Source organism: Podarcis pityusensis, assembly GCF_964106645.2.
Source record: "Podarcis pityusensis genome assembly, chromosome: 17".
NCBI classification, from domain to species: Eukaryota; Metazoa; Chordata; class Lepidosauria; order Squamata; family Lacertidae; genus Podarcis; species Podarcis pityusensis.
In genome coordinates, this window is record NC_138042.1 from 26,855,638 (window position 1) to 26,872,634 (window position 16,997).

Sequence of the window (16,997 nt, forward strand, 5' to 3'; positions counted from 1 at the left end):
CCCTGTGCCAGGCAGCTATTGATTTTGTACTCACTAGACTTCAGTTGGCACTGTTCAGAAAATTCGCTGTCATTCTGCCAACATAAAAAGCCAACTTCCTACAAGTAAAAAATCACCAGTGCTTGCACAAGGCAAGGAACACGCAGCAAAACCCTCCACAGTGTTTAACTGCTGCTCAAGTATAAGGAACAGAAGTACGGATTGTGTGCAGTAAATTTTAAGGTCAGCAACGGCTCTGCTGCAGTTTTCGACTTGAGCTTTCAAGAAAAAGGACATCTCTATGGAATTTTGCCTTGAACTTAACACTGGGTGTGGTACAAGCTGTGATGATAAAACAGGAGGGTTGTTTGGGAGGAGGTAAACAGACAATATTTGTGCTGTAGTTATGTTGCTCACGGCAGGGTCTCGTAGCTTTGTGCCTCGGTCCCAAGCGCCCCACTGATTTCACAGAAACATCTAAGCGAGAGGATCCGTCTGCATCTAAGTATGGCATTTTAGCTCCACAGTGGAGTCACGAGGACAGTGGAGAACACAGTGTTACTGCTAGGACCCCCTTCTGCCCTGCACAAAAGTACACAATCGGGGGGGGGGGGGGTCAGCCATATTCAATGTGCACTCCTCATCTCTGAGAGGGAGAGAAAGGAAAAGGGTTCCTTGTGGACATGCTGCAAGGTATGGTTAAAGGACCAAATAAATTCATATTTGATCCTACAGCCGCAGGAGATGGCTTTGATTAAGAGCAACGTCCAATAACCTTGGCAAGTTTTTCGGGTATCAGTGTTATCACTGCTTTTTCTTTATAAAAGCTCCCAACAAAAGGGTACTGTTTAAAAAGACCCTTTTCAGAACGGAGCCCATAATAAGTGTGCCTGAAACTGGCCTTGCACATTGCCTTCTTGTGCTGAATTCTGGAAAGGTGGTCTAGAAAAGTTTTAGAAACTTGTTAATTTTTATTTTTTTTTAAACCCTACTGTGTGCAAAAAAAGGGGGTGCATTGGGGGCGGAGGAAACAGAATATGCTTACGCTGCTCTCATCCATCCTCTCCCGCCTCTTGGTTTTGTGACTTTCATAATCTTCCATAAGAGTCTGCATCAGGTTCTTGGGTCTTTGGGATCCTCCCGATTCGTCTGATGCTGAGTCGGAATGCGAGGGGGGGCCTTCAGCGGTTGGGGATGGAGGTGGCTTGATCTTCTCTATTTTACCTGCAAAGACCCAATCAGAATTTCCTTCTCTAGGTAACAGACTCGCAAGCAAGATTCTGGAAAAAAAATAAATCCCCAAAACCACACCACCACCATACTTTCAAAAGGAAAGAGAACTGAAATTAAGCATGGGCTGAAGAGATAATTAATGAGACAAGGTAGAAGAAAGAAGGGCCAGGACAGAATTTTTGCATTCAGATTCTCAAACTATTTCTTTATTTAAGAAACGTTTCTGTGAAATTTGACAGACGCTTATGGTAGTTTAGGTCAGAGGTAGGGCTGCCTTTGGAGTTGGTTATGGTATACAGGCCGTCACTCCTGCCTTCCTCTCAAGTACTATGCTACTGTTCCAATGAACTTTCATACACAGTGGAACCTCAGTTTTTGAACTTAATCTGTTCCATTTGACATCCGAAAACCGAGGATGAAAGAGCTGGCTACAAAGTCAATGGGAAAAAAGGAAAAATGGGCCTTGGAAGCCGTTTAACTTCGGAGGCACGTTCGAAAATGGAAGCAATTATTTCTGGGTTTTCGGCATTTGGGTTCTGAATTGTTCAGCTTCCAAGACACTCGACAACTGAAGTTTGACTGTACAATGGAACCTTGGTTCTTGAATGGCTTAGTTGATGAACAAATCGGCTCCTGAACGCCAAAACACAGAAGTAAGTGTTCCGGTTTTCGAACGTTTTTCGGAAGCTTAACTTTCCATGTGGCTGTTGGCTATTGTTTCCGGGATGCCTGCGCCAATCGGAAGCTGCGCCTTCGTTTTTGAATGTTTCGGGAGTTGAACAGACTTCTGGAATGGATTAAGAGAACCAAGGTTCCACTATATACCAGAATGCACTGGACTCTGCACTAGATGTTGCCCTCTCAATCAATGAATTTGGCATGCCTGCCTGGAAAGTGGGCTACCACTGCTATAATCTAGGAAATACCAGTCACAGTAAAGTCTAATGTACACAGCCACAAATGGATAGAAGTGACATTCTGCCACCAAGGTTGAACAAGTTTAAATGCCACAACAAAATTTGCTGATCGTATCACAGCAGGGGAAACACCACTACAGTATTTTCACTGCTCTAAAAATGATGGATTGTTGTGGATTTATGCTTCCTGGATAGGACATTGAATGTGCTTTTGTGTGTGGTTTTTTTTGCATTTGAGCATATAATAACTGCTTGCTAGGTTCATTGGCTTCAGTGTAGGGGAGGCCAAGTTTGCTAGCGAGTTTTATTTGCCTTATGTTGTTTATATGCAAGGCTAAATTGCAAAAAAATGCAATGTATTTAAAACAACATGCTACTACTCTTTAAATAGTAATTTGAGATGTGGGTAAATCTGAGGAATGGAGTCTGAAAGAAGCGGAAGGGAAAGACTCTTCCCCCTTCCCAATATGGTGCCCCTGTTGCCTTGGTCATCAGCTTTTGCATCAGTGGTGGGAAACCTGTGACCTTCTAGATCTTATTGTACTCCAGCTCCTATCACCACTGGCCATGGTGTCTTCAGCTAATAAACGAGTTTAGAGTCCAACATGATTAGTAGTTCACATGGTCAAAAAGGGATAAAAGAGTTTGGATTTGATATCCCGCCTTTCACTCCCTTTAAGGAGTCTCAAAGCGGCTAACATTCTCCTTTCTCTTCCTCCCCCACAACAAACACTCTGTGAGAGACTTCAAAGAAGTGTGACTGGCCCAAGGTCACTCAGCATCTGCATGTGGAGGAGCGGAGACGTGAACCTGGTTCCCCAGATTACGAGACTACCACTCTTAACCACTACACCACACTGGCTCAAGCTTCCATTACATTTCCCTGAAGTTAACAGCAGACATCTATCTATCTATCTATCTATCTATCTATCTATCTACCTGAATAGGTTAACAAATTACCCAACCTACATTTTCCTCATCTCTATGCACCCAACGTACACAAAAATCTTAAGAGAAGCTCATCCAATGAGCCAGAATGACTATGGCCACTAGAGGTCAGGGACAGAACAGAAACAGAGAAATATCTGCTTAGAATGAATAGTCGGTTTAAGAAAGAAGTGAACATCATCATGACTTACAGCTGAGGTTCATTGCTTTTATTTACTACCACAATGGGAAGAGCTCAGCTACATTGATATAAGGTTTCAGATAATCTGGATGGAACTAGCAAACACCATGGTTTTAACGAAATGCAGCCTTGAATTACATAGGAGACCCAGCGTGCTTATGTTTTAGTTTGTAGATCAGATACAGAGAGCCTACAGATGTTGATGAACTCCCATCACCCCTGGCAAGCATGACCAATAGCCAGGGATGATGGGAGTTGTAGTTTTGCAACATCTGGAGGGACAAAGATTCCCCACCCCTGCTACAGGATTTTGAAATTTTGCTACCAGAAGAACTGCAAATGTCATCTCCTCCCTGCCCCCACCCCCACCAAAACAATCAATGGATTATAAACAAAGCAAGTATTTCTTGGTACTCATCCTGGGAGGAAACTTGCACAATATCTTTAGAAGATTTGCCTGGGAATTAAATTAAATTTGATTGACACAAAAGAAAATCTGATTTTACAGAGATCTTGGGCCATTAAAATTGTCTGTTATACTCTGCCAGTATTATATCTGTGTTTTTGCAGAATCTAGCCAATGTTTAAGTGCCACAGATTTCAATGGGTTAAGTTCATGCTTTGTTTTCCCCCTCCAACTGAAATTAACCAAACTTTGAAGTGTTCAACCTGAAATGGATTGTCTCCATTGGGACTAGGATAAAAACAGCACTAAAGATGAGGACTAGGATAAAAACAGCACGTTGGCAAAAATATGCAGAGATCAACCACTAGAGGACCACCTAGTTCTTGCTAATTGCTGGGATTCTTGGAGAACAGAAGAAGTCTAGCTTTGATCTTGAATGGTAAGGGGAACCTGTGGCCCTCCAGATGTTTCTGGGGTAGAGCTCCCATAAGCTTTGACCATCAACCATACTGTCTAGGATTTCTAAACTCCTACAACCTCTGGAAGGGCCAGTTTCCCCATCTGTGCTGTACTTTTGCATAGTATCATCATGATCCACTGATAGGCAGTATCCTTAAAAAGCAAGAATACGTAATTAGAATGTCTTGACAGTCTAGGCAGAAACAAATCTGCATTTAAGTGGTCCACAGTATGCAACTCTTGCTGAAGGTATTAAGAAACACTGCAGTGGATGAGACCAAGGTCTGCTTAGACCAGTATTCTCTGCAAGAATCCCAGCAAACAGAGGGCTGTGCATGGTTTACTAAAGGCCTGAAATATACCTTGTGCTCACCTCTGTGGCAAAGAAAGATGCATGCAAGGGAGAAGTGAACTTGTTCCCATCACTTTACATACCAAAATAACCTAGCAAGAATGGAATTTCAGCTGCAGAAAAATAATGTTGAGCTATGGCTGACTGCAGTTCGAAAGCACAAAGTGCAAGTAGATAAATAGGTACCGCTCCAGTGGGAAGGTAAACGGTGTTTCCGTGTGCTGCTCTGGTTCGCCAGAAGCAGCTTAGTCATGCTGGCCACATGACCCGGAAGCTGTCTGCGGACAAACGCCGGCTCCCTCGGCCAATAAAGCGAGATGAGCGCTGCAACCCCAGAGTCGGTCATGACTGAACCTAATGGTCAGGGTTCCTTTTACCTTTTATGGCTGACTGAGCTGGTTTGTTCAATGCACACCTAAGTTACCTGGCAAAATAATGAGAATCTTTTCCCTCTCCCTTTAGACCTTTCTGGGGAATTCACCTTCCACTTGCATCCTTTGATCTCTGATCTATTGGGATGGAGAATGGCAGTCCCAGGGGCCTCAGGACTCTCTCCAGTCAATTAATTAATTAATTTATAGTATAATAGATGTCTACTGAGAAGTATGCATGCTTGAGATCAGTGGGGCTTTCTCCCAAGTAAAATGGGTATATAGGATTTGCAGCCTTACATCTATGTACACATGGGAGGTGAGCTGAAGCCGAAGCGAAAACGGCAACCTGCTTTCTGTCTTTGTGAAGCAACTGTTTATTCATGAACACTAATAGGGGTCATAAATGGAGGCTTGGGGAAAGCTACAGCTGCCATGAGGCATCAGTCATATCCTGTTAGGAATTTCCTGGTGTTCACAGATGAGACATCTGGTACACATGGATGGTTCTGTCTCTCACTGAAAGCTGCACAATGCCCTGAGTGTAACAAAAGAATACAGGGTAGTAAATTCTTCCTCAGCTCAGTTACATCTATGAAGAAAATAATACCAAGATCAGAGAAAGTAGCAAAGGTGTGTTATGCGGTTAGCTGGAGGGTGCGAACTCTACAGACACCGTAAAATGTAGTCCAATAAGAGCAAGGCACTAAAAGTTGCAAAGAACTGAAAATGAAATAAGGGCTTATCTGGTTTTCTGTAGAAAATTATACTAAAATAGTCAACGTGTTTGAGCTGTAAGTTGTAGTAGTTCAAGCTGCATCTGAAGAAGTGTCACAAAAGTCCATGAAAACGTCTTTCAATACATTTGCCAAAAGGCGCTTGGTTATTATTACAGTGCAATGCATTTGATAACATCTTCTAGACATTAAGTATTCTAAAATAATTATAAATCCCATCCCGAAAGCAATAATAGATGCACACAAAAAGAACAATAATTTCTAGAGATTCACAAGATTTCTATTAAGCTTGTACCTTATTGTCCCAGTGTATAACAAAGACAATTTTACATCAAAACTTCTATTACTTTCTCTCTCTTCTTGGTGTTTAACAATATCGGTAAATTTTAGAATATATACTACACCCAACATTATTAGTATCCAATTTCTCAGTGTTGGGTTACCTCTCTGCTTCCAGCAAATTTTTTTTAAACATGGCCAGCATAACATTTAAATCAGGCCTGTGAACGACTACGGACTCAGCTACAATATTAAAAAACAACCCCAACAATTTGAATGCACTATAAACATGCAACACCAGATGGTGACAGAGAGCAGGAAATTTTTATACGTGATTTCCCATAGGGATTTTTTCTTTGATTATAGCAATCTAATTTTTGATTTATTTATAGCGTCTTTTCCCTGTGTCACACAGAACTTCTAAGGAATGCTACAGAGGGAGGATAAAAGCGCTACATACAGAGGTATAACCACCAATACATACATTACTTTTCTGTTCACTTCACTCTTGCATTCGTCCTATTTGGGTTTGTCTTTCTAACCAACCTGTATATTTTCCCCAGAACCTTCACTGTTCTCTAAATAAAGATGAATCCAGGTTTACCTCCCTTTCAACCGTATCTCACATTTCACCAGCATTTTACTAGCATCTAGGTTTCCTGCAAATTGCAAAACAAAACAACCCTTCCCTGACCTACATAATCTGTGCAGTTCACCACTTTCTTGAAACCTGAAAATATGACTGAGCAGCAAATTCTATTCCCAACTAGCAAAGAGATGTATGAGGCTTTATTGTTAGCTATTTGCCAGGGTAAAAAAAAGAAGATGATTTATTCACCTTCTTTGTTTCTTGCAAAGTTGTAAAACAGAGTGAGAATATTTATTAGCTTAAAGGAATAATGAAAGCTAGGGCCGGATTTAGGTCTGACGAGGCCCTAAGCTACTGAAGGTAATGGGGCCCTTTATATGTCCAGCTGCCTTTTCTCAGCAACAAATTGTCACTGGTTTTTTTGTGTTGAATATTTGCTATATGGTAATTTATGGACCTAATAGGTAACTAAAGCCATTTGCACATAATGAAATATGTATTTTATCAAAGTAATTGTTGAACTTAACTTATATTTTGGAAATGTACATCCAGTTTTCCCCCCTCTAAATTTTTTGGGCCCCCCCAAGAGAGTGGGGCCCTAAACTATAGGTTGTTTAGCTTATACATAAATCCGGCACTGATTCAAGCACATGTTTGGAAATGCTCTTGAAGATGGATCTAGCAGTCTTCCCAAAGTTGCTGACACTGAAATGCAGCCAGCCAGCTTGCCCACTTTTAATCAGGTTTGTTCTCAAAGCAGAAGCTCACAGTTCCAATTTCTGGCGGTTCCTTAAAGTTGACATCTTACAACAGATGACATTAAGGTCAGGAGTGAATGCCACATGGAAAAAATAACTTTGAAGACGCACCCACTCCTTTGTAGCCTATTTCCCTCCCCTCTATCATTTGATCTACATTGTACACTATTGTTCTACATCTACATCATTTATCTTTTCTAGGAAGTAGCACAGATAGTTATTAGATCTACTGATATCAATAGGAAAGTTACGCCCATGCTTTCCATCCCCTACTGGAATCAAAGGAAACAAAAGTACCCAAAATTATTGGGATGGTGGACCACCACTTATTTATATTTCAAAAGCAGATGGCAATGATATAAAGTGCCTTTCCCATATGCACCTTCCCATGCCATAATATATTCAGTTGAGGCTCTTCTTGCAGTTCCATCATTCATACAGGCAAGATATTCAGCAGTACGCAACAGACTCTCTGGAATTCCTATTCCTAGGGAACTCAGAGAGATCCCCCCACCCCACTGCAGATTAGCCTACCCCCTGCCATAAGATGCAGTGGGTGACTTCTAAAAACAAAAGCAAATGCAGTGATCTATCAATGGCAACCAGTCATGATCACTCAACAGAATGGCAGGATCAGGGCCAGATGATGGAGACAAACAAATAAGGAGGGGGAAATAATGTCATGTTCTGTCATGTGCACCCTGGAGGCACCTGGATGCCATTTTTGCTAACAGGATGCAGGGAATAGGTGGGACCCTTGGTCTGATCCAGCAAAGCTTGCTCTGCTAGAGGAGTTCTTCATCAGGGTGAAAGTTTGCAACCAAACAGAAAGGCTGTAGTCTGAGAGCAACCTAGTCTCCACCAGAGATAGCCAATTTGCTGCCCCAACCCAGATGTTGGAGGACTACAACCCCTATCATACATGGCCATTCTGGCTGGAGCTGACGGGAACTGGAGTCCAGTAACAAACACATCAAGGATACCACACTGGCTGTCACTGGTCTGCATCTATTTTGCTGATTAAGGAAAAAGTTAGGCTCTTACCTGGTGCAGTTCTGTAAGACACAGTTCTGGTGGGTAGAGGAGGCGCACTCTTTGCAACAGGGCTGCGTGCCAGCTGCATACCCTGCCTTTGTCTTTTCAGTTCTTCCTCTCTTTCTTGGGCTGCTCGGATTTCTTCTTCTATCATAGACAAAGTCCTCTGCTTTTTTGACCTTAGTTTGAAAGGCCCTACTGTCACCTCTGCTTCTTGCATAGCCAGAATGGAAGCCGTGCTCCTTAGCTCAGCGGCTTCTGAATACTTGCTGAAATAGCTGACTTCTGGCTTGGTTTCCTCCACAGTGACTGGTCTGGTGGTGTGAGCAACAGGAGATGGCTGTGGAACTTGCCTTTCCCTGAGTACAGAGTCTTGAGCTGCAGAAGTCTTTGGTGCTGAATCTCGCTTTTCTTGCACAGGAGAGGACACCTGAGGAGGCTGAAATGATGGATTGTGCCGTTTCTCAGAGCACGGTGCCTTGATCACCTCCTCCTCCTGTTCTTTGACCTGGAGGTTCTTTTGCTCTGAAGCGGATTGCTTAAAACTTGCTTTGTCAGCCTGCTCAGCTATGGCTTGCTGAATGGCGTTTTGGACCAGTAGGCCAGCCTGGTATTCCAACTGCTCATCAATGAGCATGGAGTCAAGTAACGGTGAAGATGGAGAATAAAAGCCATGGTCGCTAAGTGACTTGAAAATACCGTCTCCTCGACAGTCGGAAGGAGTGTTAGCCTGAGGGGTCTGGGGCAAGGAGAAATCGGTGAGCGAATTTTCTTGAAGGGCATTCATTGTCTCATTGGAGGCACCACTGTCACTTATATTGTCCATGCTGAAGTCATTGGAAAGTGTTTCCAAAATGGTTGTATCCTGAGATCTCACTGACAATTCATCCAGCCCAGAGTCCAGTTCCTCTGGAGGGGAAGACACATTGACTGACCTCGAGAACTGATCTAAGGTGCCCTGCTCATCATCTCTCACCACTGTAAAGACTGCCTTTGCACTCATGAACTCACCATCATCCGACCATCCCTTTGTAGCATGGCCATGTTTCGTGGCATCACTGTATGGAGAGACTCTCACCGAGTCACCAGAGATGTTCTGAACGCTATTGTCATCTAAGATGCAAGACACCTTCTCAGCTTTTACAACAGTTATATCGTTGTTACCAACTAGCAAAGTCTGCCCACACGAAGAGACAGGCTTTGTAACTGAGGCTGTTCGCCGGTCCATTTGAGATGGACCTATTGGTTTGTAGAAGGGTTGTATGGTGAACATTTTGGGGGTCCCTGATCTCTTGGGTGCTGCTGTTGTGTTATTTGGCGGGCCTGAATTTTCCATTAACTGGAACTGCTTCCGTGCAGCTGAAAAATCTATTTGCTCTGTGACAACATCAACCTTTTTGCTGCTAGCTGGATCAGGTGCTGCAGACAAATGTGAGACATGTTTCACAGGCATTGGTGGCTGCTGCTGCTGCTTCTCTTTGCGTTCCTTGTATTTTTTGTGAGACTCCAGGTGTTCCTCATCTAGCTGCTCCTCCAGCGTCTTCTCCTGGGGAGGGTTCCACCACTTTGCTGCTATACCTGGGTTCTTCTTGACAGCCTGTCTTCGAATGAGCTCCCGCCTCTCTTTCTCCAGCTCCATCATTTCCTCGGAGGGCCTCACTTTACGCACTCTATAATTCTCCCTTGGGTCCTCCTCCTCAAAGAGCTTCGATGGCTTCTTGTCTTCATGAAACGCTCTAAGCTCAAACTTAGCCTCTTTCTTAATGGTGGCCAACGTCGCTTCTCCATCCTTGGAAGACCTCGAGCTTGTGGAAGAGCATGGACTCACTGGCACTTTCAGGCTGTCACAGTGTTCCTCTTGCAGGGTGCCCATGGAGTGGCCGTTTGGCTTAAGCTTCCCAGGTGCAACGTTTATTCCACTGTGCTCCACGACTGGAGCTGCTTGCCCGCGAACTACAATGGTGCTGCTTTCGTTGGGTGCTCTGGAATCATTAGAAAGGTGAACAGATGGACCAGAGCCATCCACAACAATGGATGCGCTTGGCTCAGGGGAGGAGGAAGTCATCCCATTAAAGGGGTTATCAGAAGCCGAATCGCAACAGTTTGCCTCTAGTACTTCATCAAGGTACCTGATCTCTTTAGCAACCTCACTGTCCAACGATTCATGCCTGTCTTTAAGTCCATTGTGGCTTGCAGCAGGGGAAGCGAAGTGAGTTTGGTTGTCCGCTGCGCGCACTGAAGTCCCCACTGTGATGCTTCTACGTTCGGAGGCCAGGGCTTCTATTTCCATCCTCTCTCCCTTTGCCGCATGCACACCAGCAGGGTCCAGGAAATTGGCACGATATCGGTCTGTCTCTTTTCTCAACTTGATGTCATCCTCAGAGAGTCTAGATGATTTCTATAGAGGAAATAGAAAGGGAGAGGGAAGCAACTATGAAGTTCTGTGGAAAAATAAGATTCCTTGTAATGCAAAAAAATGCCTAAAGCAATCATCACCTCCAGCAACCCCCCCCCCGTAAATCATTATATGAGAATGGGAATCAAATTCTTCTAGAAAAGAAAGAGAATATGGTTTTCACATGATACAGTGGTACATCTGGTTACAAACTTAATTCGTTCCGGAGGTCCGTTCTTAAGCTGAAACCGTTCTTAACCTGAGGCACGCTTTCGCTAATGGGGCCTCCTGCTGGGCGCATACCTCTGGGGCGTGATTTCCGTATGCATCCTGGGGCAAAGTTCACAACCAGGAGCATCTACTTCTGGGTTAGGGGAGTTTGTAACCTGAAGCATTCGTAACCTTTCATTTAAAGGCATTTATAAACTGCTCATTTTTTTTAACCACACACCTCTAAGCAGTATACAACATTAAACCAATAAAAAAGGTTAAAACAGAAATATAGGACAAAATTGTTAAAACAGCAGTATAAAAAGCATATAAAAACAGAAAAACCTGTTATTATGGATCAGGGAAAGCCTGGGCAAAATAATATGCCTCCAAAAGAGACCTGAAGCACCTGATGCTTCAGGTATGGTAGAGGGAAACGCACCCCATAGTACAGGGGCAATAACAGGAAATGCCAGTTTTCAAATCACCACCTACAACATACCATATTTTTCCGTGTATAACATGTCCCCATGTATAAGATGCCCCGTTTTTGGGGACTACAATTTAAGAAAGTTGGGGGAGATGGCCCAGAGTTGTTGAGTTTTTTTGGGGGGGAGGGAATGCAGATAATCACTCACACGAATGGAGAACGCTGCAACACACCACCGCCTGCAAGATCACAGCCAGCAGCCGCCAATCGCACGCCCACTGGCCGCAACGGCAGCCAATCCACAGCAGCCCTTGACACAGCCAACAATAACCCACCCATTTGCCGCAACAACAGCCAATCCAAAGCAGCCCTGGCTGCATACACCATTCACCCATCCAATCGCCACAGAAAAACTCTTGCTCAGGGCTGCAAGCAATCACCTGTCCCAACTCTGCACTATTCATGTATAAGATGGAACCCCCCCCCCCATTTTTAACAATCTTTTAGAGTAAAAAATCCCCTCATCTTTATAAAAACATAATAAAACATTAAACATAAAAAACCTTCCCTATACAGGGCTGCCTTCAGCTGAATTCTAAAGGTTGCATAGTTACCTTTCCCCTTGGATCAGGGGTCACACAACTCCAAACCCGCCAACATTTCTCCAATGAAAACAGGGATGTCATAAGGGAAAGCGGGACATTCCGGGATCTAATCAGAAACCAGGATGGCTTCTGTAAATCCAGGAACGTCCCTAGAAAATAGGGATGCTTGAAGGGTTTTCTTTAATGTTCTGTAGGATAAAGGTAAAGGTACCCCTGACCGTTAAGTCCAGTCGCGGACAACTCTAAGGTTGCGTGCTCATCTCGCTCTATAGGCCGAGGGAGCCAGCGTTTGTCCACAGACAGCTTCCAGGTCATGTGGCCAGCATGACTAAGCCACTTCTGGTGAACCAGAGCAGCACAAGGAAATGCCGTTTACCTTCCTGCCGGAGCAGTACCTATTTATCTACTTGCACTTGACGTGCTTTTGAACTGCTAGGTTGGCAGGAGCAGGGACCAAGCAAAGGGAGCTCACCCTGTCGTGGGGATTAGAACTGCCGACCTTCCGATCGAAAAACCCTAGGCTCTGTGGTTTAGACCACAGCGTCACCCACGTCCCTATACTGTAGGGTGCAGTGCCACAAAGAGAATTTCCTCAGATGATATGTGTGATCTTACAGGGCTATGGGGCAGCCTTTTGGGTATTGTCGCTTTGAGAAATTACAACTTGGGTTTCTGAACTTTTGCATCATAGCTTGGATAAATACAATAGGCCAAAATCCACAGTGCTACTTTAGGCACACCCAAATTCTTGAACACTTTCTTTAAGCAACAGACCTCTATCTTTCTCTCTCCCTCCCACCTCAAACTCCATCACAATCACTTATGAGTACCCATGCATATTTCAAATATGGCTTGCTGGGCTGCTGTTCAAGGAAGGTAAGCCCAATGCTCCTCTGGGCAAGTGGATCAGTGGTCAAGGATGATGGAAGTTGTAGTCCAAAACCAGCTAGAGACTCAAGTTTGGGAAACCCTGGTTTAGAAGATTCCTCAGAACTAGAACCTTAATTTACGCTTCACAAATGAGAAAATTCTTCCAGAATATGGGATAAGGGTGGGATCCAATTGTCTCATTCTGTCAATGGAAGGGCATTGTGCAAAAGAGAGGTAATTTTCACATTCACCTTCCCCTTGTATCCACCTCCAGACCCTGAAAACCAATTTCATGGGATTGTGGAAGGTGGTGTAAAAGTCTGCAGAGGAAGTCAGCAAAGATCACTTCCCCTTTCAGTTAACAGAGGCATTCATTAAATCAAAAGCTTTTATGTTTATGTAAATACTTTTTCCTTTCACATAAGGGCACAATTAGATAGAATGCATGGCAAGCACTCACCTATCTGGTCACCTGTGGTGAAAAACAAAGTCTCCAGGTGACCAAGCAGGAAAATTGTATTCATTCACTTTTCTCCTTCTTTAAGGCTACAAATGATTAAATTTAGTGTAGGTAGGAAGTTGGTTTAATGAATTTTTTTAATGGGCTGGTAACATCTGTTTACTTATTTGCAAGCCTGGCATTGAAAATGCTGCATTTTGATATTCGGGGAAGAAATATGAGATCATCAGGATAAGCCCTCAAATATAACTAAAAAATAGCACATGCTGAAAAAGAATTTATGTTTTAACGTAAAGGTTTAGAACCCACTACAGATCTATTTACATCCTGAGGGAATTTGGCATGGCTAAGGAATTAAAAGGTTTCAAAATTAAAATGACAAGTTAGGACTGTGAACCACACTGCTGATTCACAATAGCTTCTTTATTATGAACTGCGACTTCTGTAGCTATTAATAAATATGGCACAAGGTCTGAAAAACACACTCTCTCTCCTTGATTTCTTATGCCCCTACTAAATAGAAAGGAAGGGGTGGTTGGTGTTTTTTTTTTTTTAAGGCAATGAATGAAAGACCTATATGTTGAAAGTGTGCAGTAACTTGCAGAAATCAGGACATAAATTAAACATCGCTCTTTTGAAAAGTTTTATTACAAGCAAAATAATGAAACTAAAATGCGGCTTGAAATTAGAACCAAAACAAATCAAGGAAAAAAAAACTGCAATTGCAGAATTTGTGTTTGCATTTAAAATATTGAATTTGCAGTTGTCACATTCTTTGGTTTCCCCCCAGTTTAGATACTGAATGCCAAATATGGCTATGATCTAGCGAAAGTTAGTAAACTAACAGTTAAAACGGATATTACTTTTATTTCATGTTTAGCAACCATGTCTGGGATTTAATTTTATTTGTAGTGCTGAGGGAAGATTCTCGTTAGGACAAGGGTGTTGGAGAAGGGGGTGCTAACCTTCCTAGGCATGTTCCTGACAAAAATCCCCCCTCTGCAATGAACATAAGAAAAAAGCTGCATTTAGTGCAAATGGGAGCTTTTAAGGGAGGTTCCCCCTGCCACCGCTTATTGCAACAGAGCAATTTGTATCAGTTTGAACGCTGCTCATATAGCTCAGCTGGTAGAGCACGAGACTCTTAATCTCAGGGTTGTGGGTTTGAGCCCCACTTTGAGTGAAAGAGAGGTTGAAAGAGATTAACTTTGTGGTCCTTTCCAACTCTAGTGTTCTGTGATTTCTATAATAACGAATATATAGTCTTGCAAGATCTGAGAGTTCTGACGCTTCTACAGATACTACGACTATAAAGGACCATGAGGGGTTATTTCCCTGTATCCTTTTCTGGACATGTTGCGTTACAGACAAACCTGCTTCCGTATAAACATTCACAGTTTTGACATGTTCGCAGAGCTCCCAGTGACGCATCAAACATCACCTTAGCCTCTGGCCAATAAAGCTATCAGACCATTGTTTATATAGAACTAAAACTCTCATCAGTTTAGAACTGTGATCAAGAACAGGCACACTGCAAGCTGCAAAAAAATATATGCTTCCTTAGCGCTTGAACACACTGCAGCAAAGGCGAATGTGCACTGGGCTGTAACCCATTACTTCTCTGAGCAAAAGAAGTGATGAATGCTATTCCCTCTGCTGCCTACTGTTTGGCCAGTAATATCACTACCTAAGGACACTAGGGAGGGATGCGGGTGGCGCTGTGGGTTAAACCACAGAGCCTAGGGCTTGCCGATCAAAAGGTTGGCGGTTCGAATCCCCGCGACGGGGTGAGCTCCTGTTGCTCGGTCCCAGCTCCTGCCAACCTAGCAGTTCGAAAGCACCTCAAAGTGCAAGTAGATAAATAGGTACTGCTCCGGCGGGAAGGTAAACGGTGTTTCCGTGCGCTGCTCTGGTTTGCCAGAAGCGGCTTAGTCATGCTGGCTACATGACCCGGAAGTTGTACGCCGGCTCCCTCGGCCAATAAAGCGAGATGAGCGCCACAACCCCAGAGTCGTCCGCGACTGGACCTAATGGTTCCTTTCCTCCCCGCAAAAAAACACTGGATGATTTTTATGAAGGACTTCGGGGTTTGCTTATATAGACATATCAATGGACTCTGCCTGCAAGAGACCTATGGACAAGCGGAAGCCAACTGGTGGTTCATACGTAGCATGGACATAGACAAGACACAGTATGTGTAGGCAGTGGCAAAGGACTTGTGGATGCACCCCTTATAACAGGAGAAGCAGCTGAAGCAGATGTTAGGTACAGTTAACCATGGTTCGGGTCTAACCCTGTTTTAAAACCCTGGCTTCCAGTTCTGGCTAAGGAGAGAGAACTCTGCTCAGAATAAGCACATGCACGCATAACGATAAATCATGGTGAAGGTGATGAAAGAAGCAGAAAGAGAATTTACACCAGCAAGGGGAGGAGGGAGGGAGCTTGCACCCCACTCCCAATCTCTTATCCATGGGGGTGATCTGGAATGTTATGTCTTTTTTCCGTTAAGCACCCTCTAGATGTTCTCATCAGCCACAGCGAGTATGGCCAATGAACAGGGAGGATGAGAATTATAATCCAGAACAACTGGAGGGTATCAAGTCGCCTACTGCTGCCGAATACTGTTCTTCTCTGTTTGTGTCACTACACTCAATAATTACATTGACAGAATTACAAGTCACATACATGGTGTGTGTGAGAGAGAGAGAGGGAGGGGGGAGAGGAGGAACCTCCCCAGACCACCATTCCGCTCAAAATTGCCTCTTTCTGAAATATATTTTCTCTAAGAAAAACAACCATGTAATACATGGTTTCATCCTAACAATGGGAAGACATTCTCTGTTCACAGAGAAAAGGTCATCTGCCCTGTTACCCAAGTCTTGGTGCAATATGAACTATTAAAATAAAACAGATGTTGCTTTGCAAGCTTCTTCCATTTCCCTGATTGCTCTTGTTGCCTTACTAAAATATGATGCTTTGCGGTCATTTCACAACTTCTTCTGTGTTTAGCACACAAAGCAAAAAGAGTTTGACTACTAGTTAGTGAAATAATTAGAGAAGAAACCTCATACTGATAATATTCCCATTACATAATTTTCTCATATACATCTGACTACCTAAATTTTAGATCCTAAAATCAGGACATGCAATTATGGCATTACATAGTTCCTGAAGGTCATGCCATTGTGACCATCCTTTTAATTAAAACATATGTTTACAAATCCAGATGTACAAGAGGCTAATGAAAATAGTTGCCCAGAAGCCTCTAACCTACACAAGATTAAAAACAGCAGATACAGAGGTTGAATGAATAAATAAAACACTGGTTTTTAAAAAAGCAAACATGATGCAACCAGAGTTTTCTATGTCATTTATTTCAATGGGAGTGTTTAGGGCATGCTTAGCCATTGTGATGTCTCATAGATTTCTATGGGAAAGATTTAAGTCTGACCTGACCATGCCCCATATAAATGTGACATATTATTGGGTCAAAATAAATACCCAGGTAAAGTAAGAAAAATAGGTCCTAATATTAGCCATTGTTGTTGTTTAGTCGTTTAGTCATGTCTGACTCTTCGTGACCCCATAGACCAGAGCACGCCAGGCACTCCTGTCTTCTACTGCCTCCCGCAGTTTGGTCAAACTCATGCTGGTAGCTTCGAGAACACTATCCAACCATCTTGTCCTCTGTCGTCCCCTTCTCCTTGTACCCTCCATCTTTCCCAACCTCAGGGTCTTTTCCAGGGAGTCTTCTCTTCTCATGAGGTGGCCGAAGTATTGGAG

At 43.3% G+C, this 16,997-nt stretch overlaps 1 protein-coding gene across 13 annotated transcripts in view; it reads right to left on the reverse strand.

The window, feature by feature from the left end:
- Positions 1–16,997, reverse strand: part of PALM2AKAP2 (PALM2 and AKAP2 fusion) — a 224,425-nt gene that overhangs the window by 11,511 nt on the left and 195,917 nt on the right. For 12 of the 13 annotated variants that reach the window (XM_080986689.1, XM_080986684.1, XM_080986691.1 and 9 more), the window contains 2 exons: positions 8,254–10,642; positions 1,025–1,203 (listed from right to left, as the gene is read on the reverse strand). In XM_080986689.1, coding sequence (XP_080842815.1) covers positions 1,025–1,203; positions 8,254–10,642 — 2,568 coding nt within the window. The remainder of the gene's footprint in view (positions 1–1,024; positions 1,204–8,253; positions 10,643–16,997) is intronic. The other variant, XM_080986690.1, reaches the window with a different exon arrangement.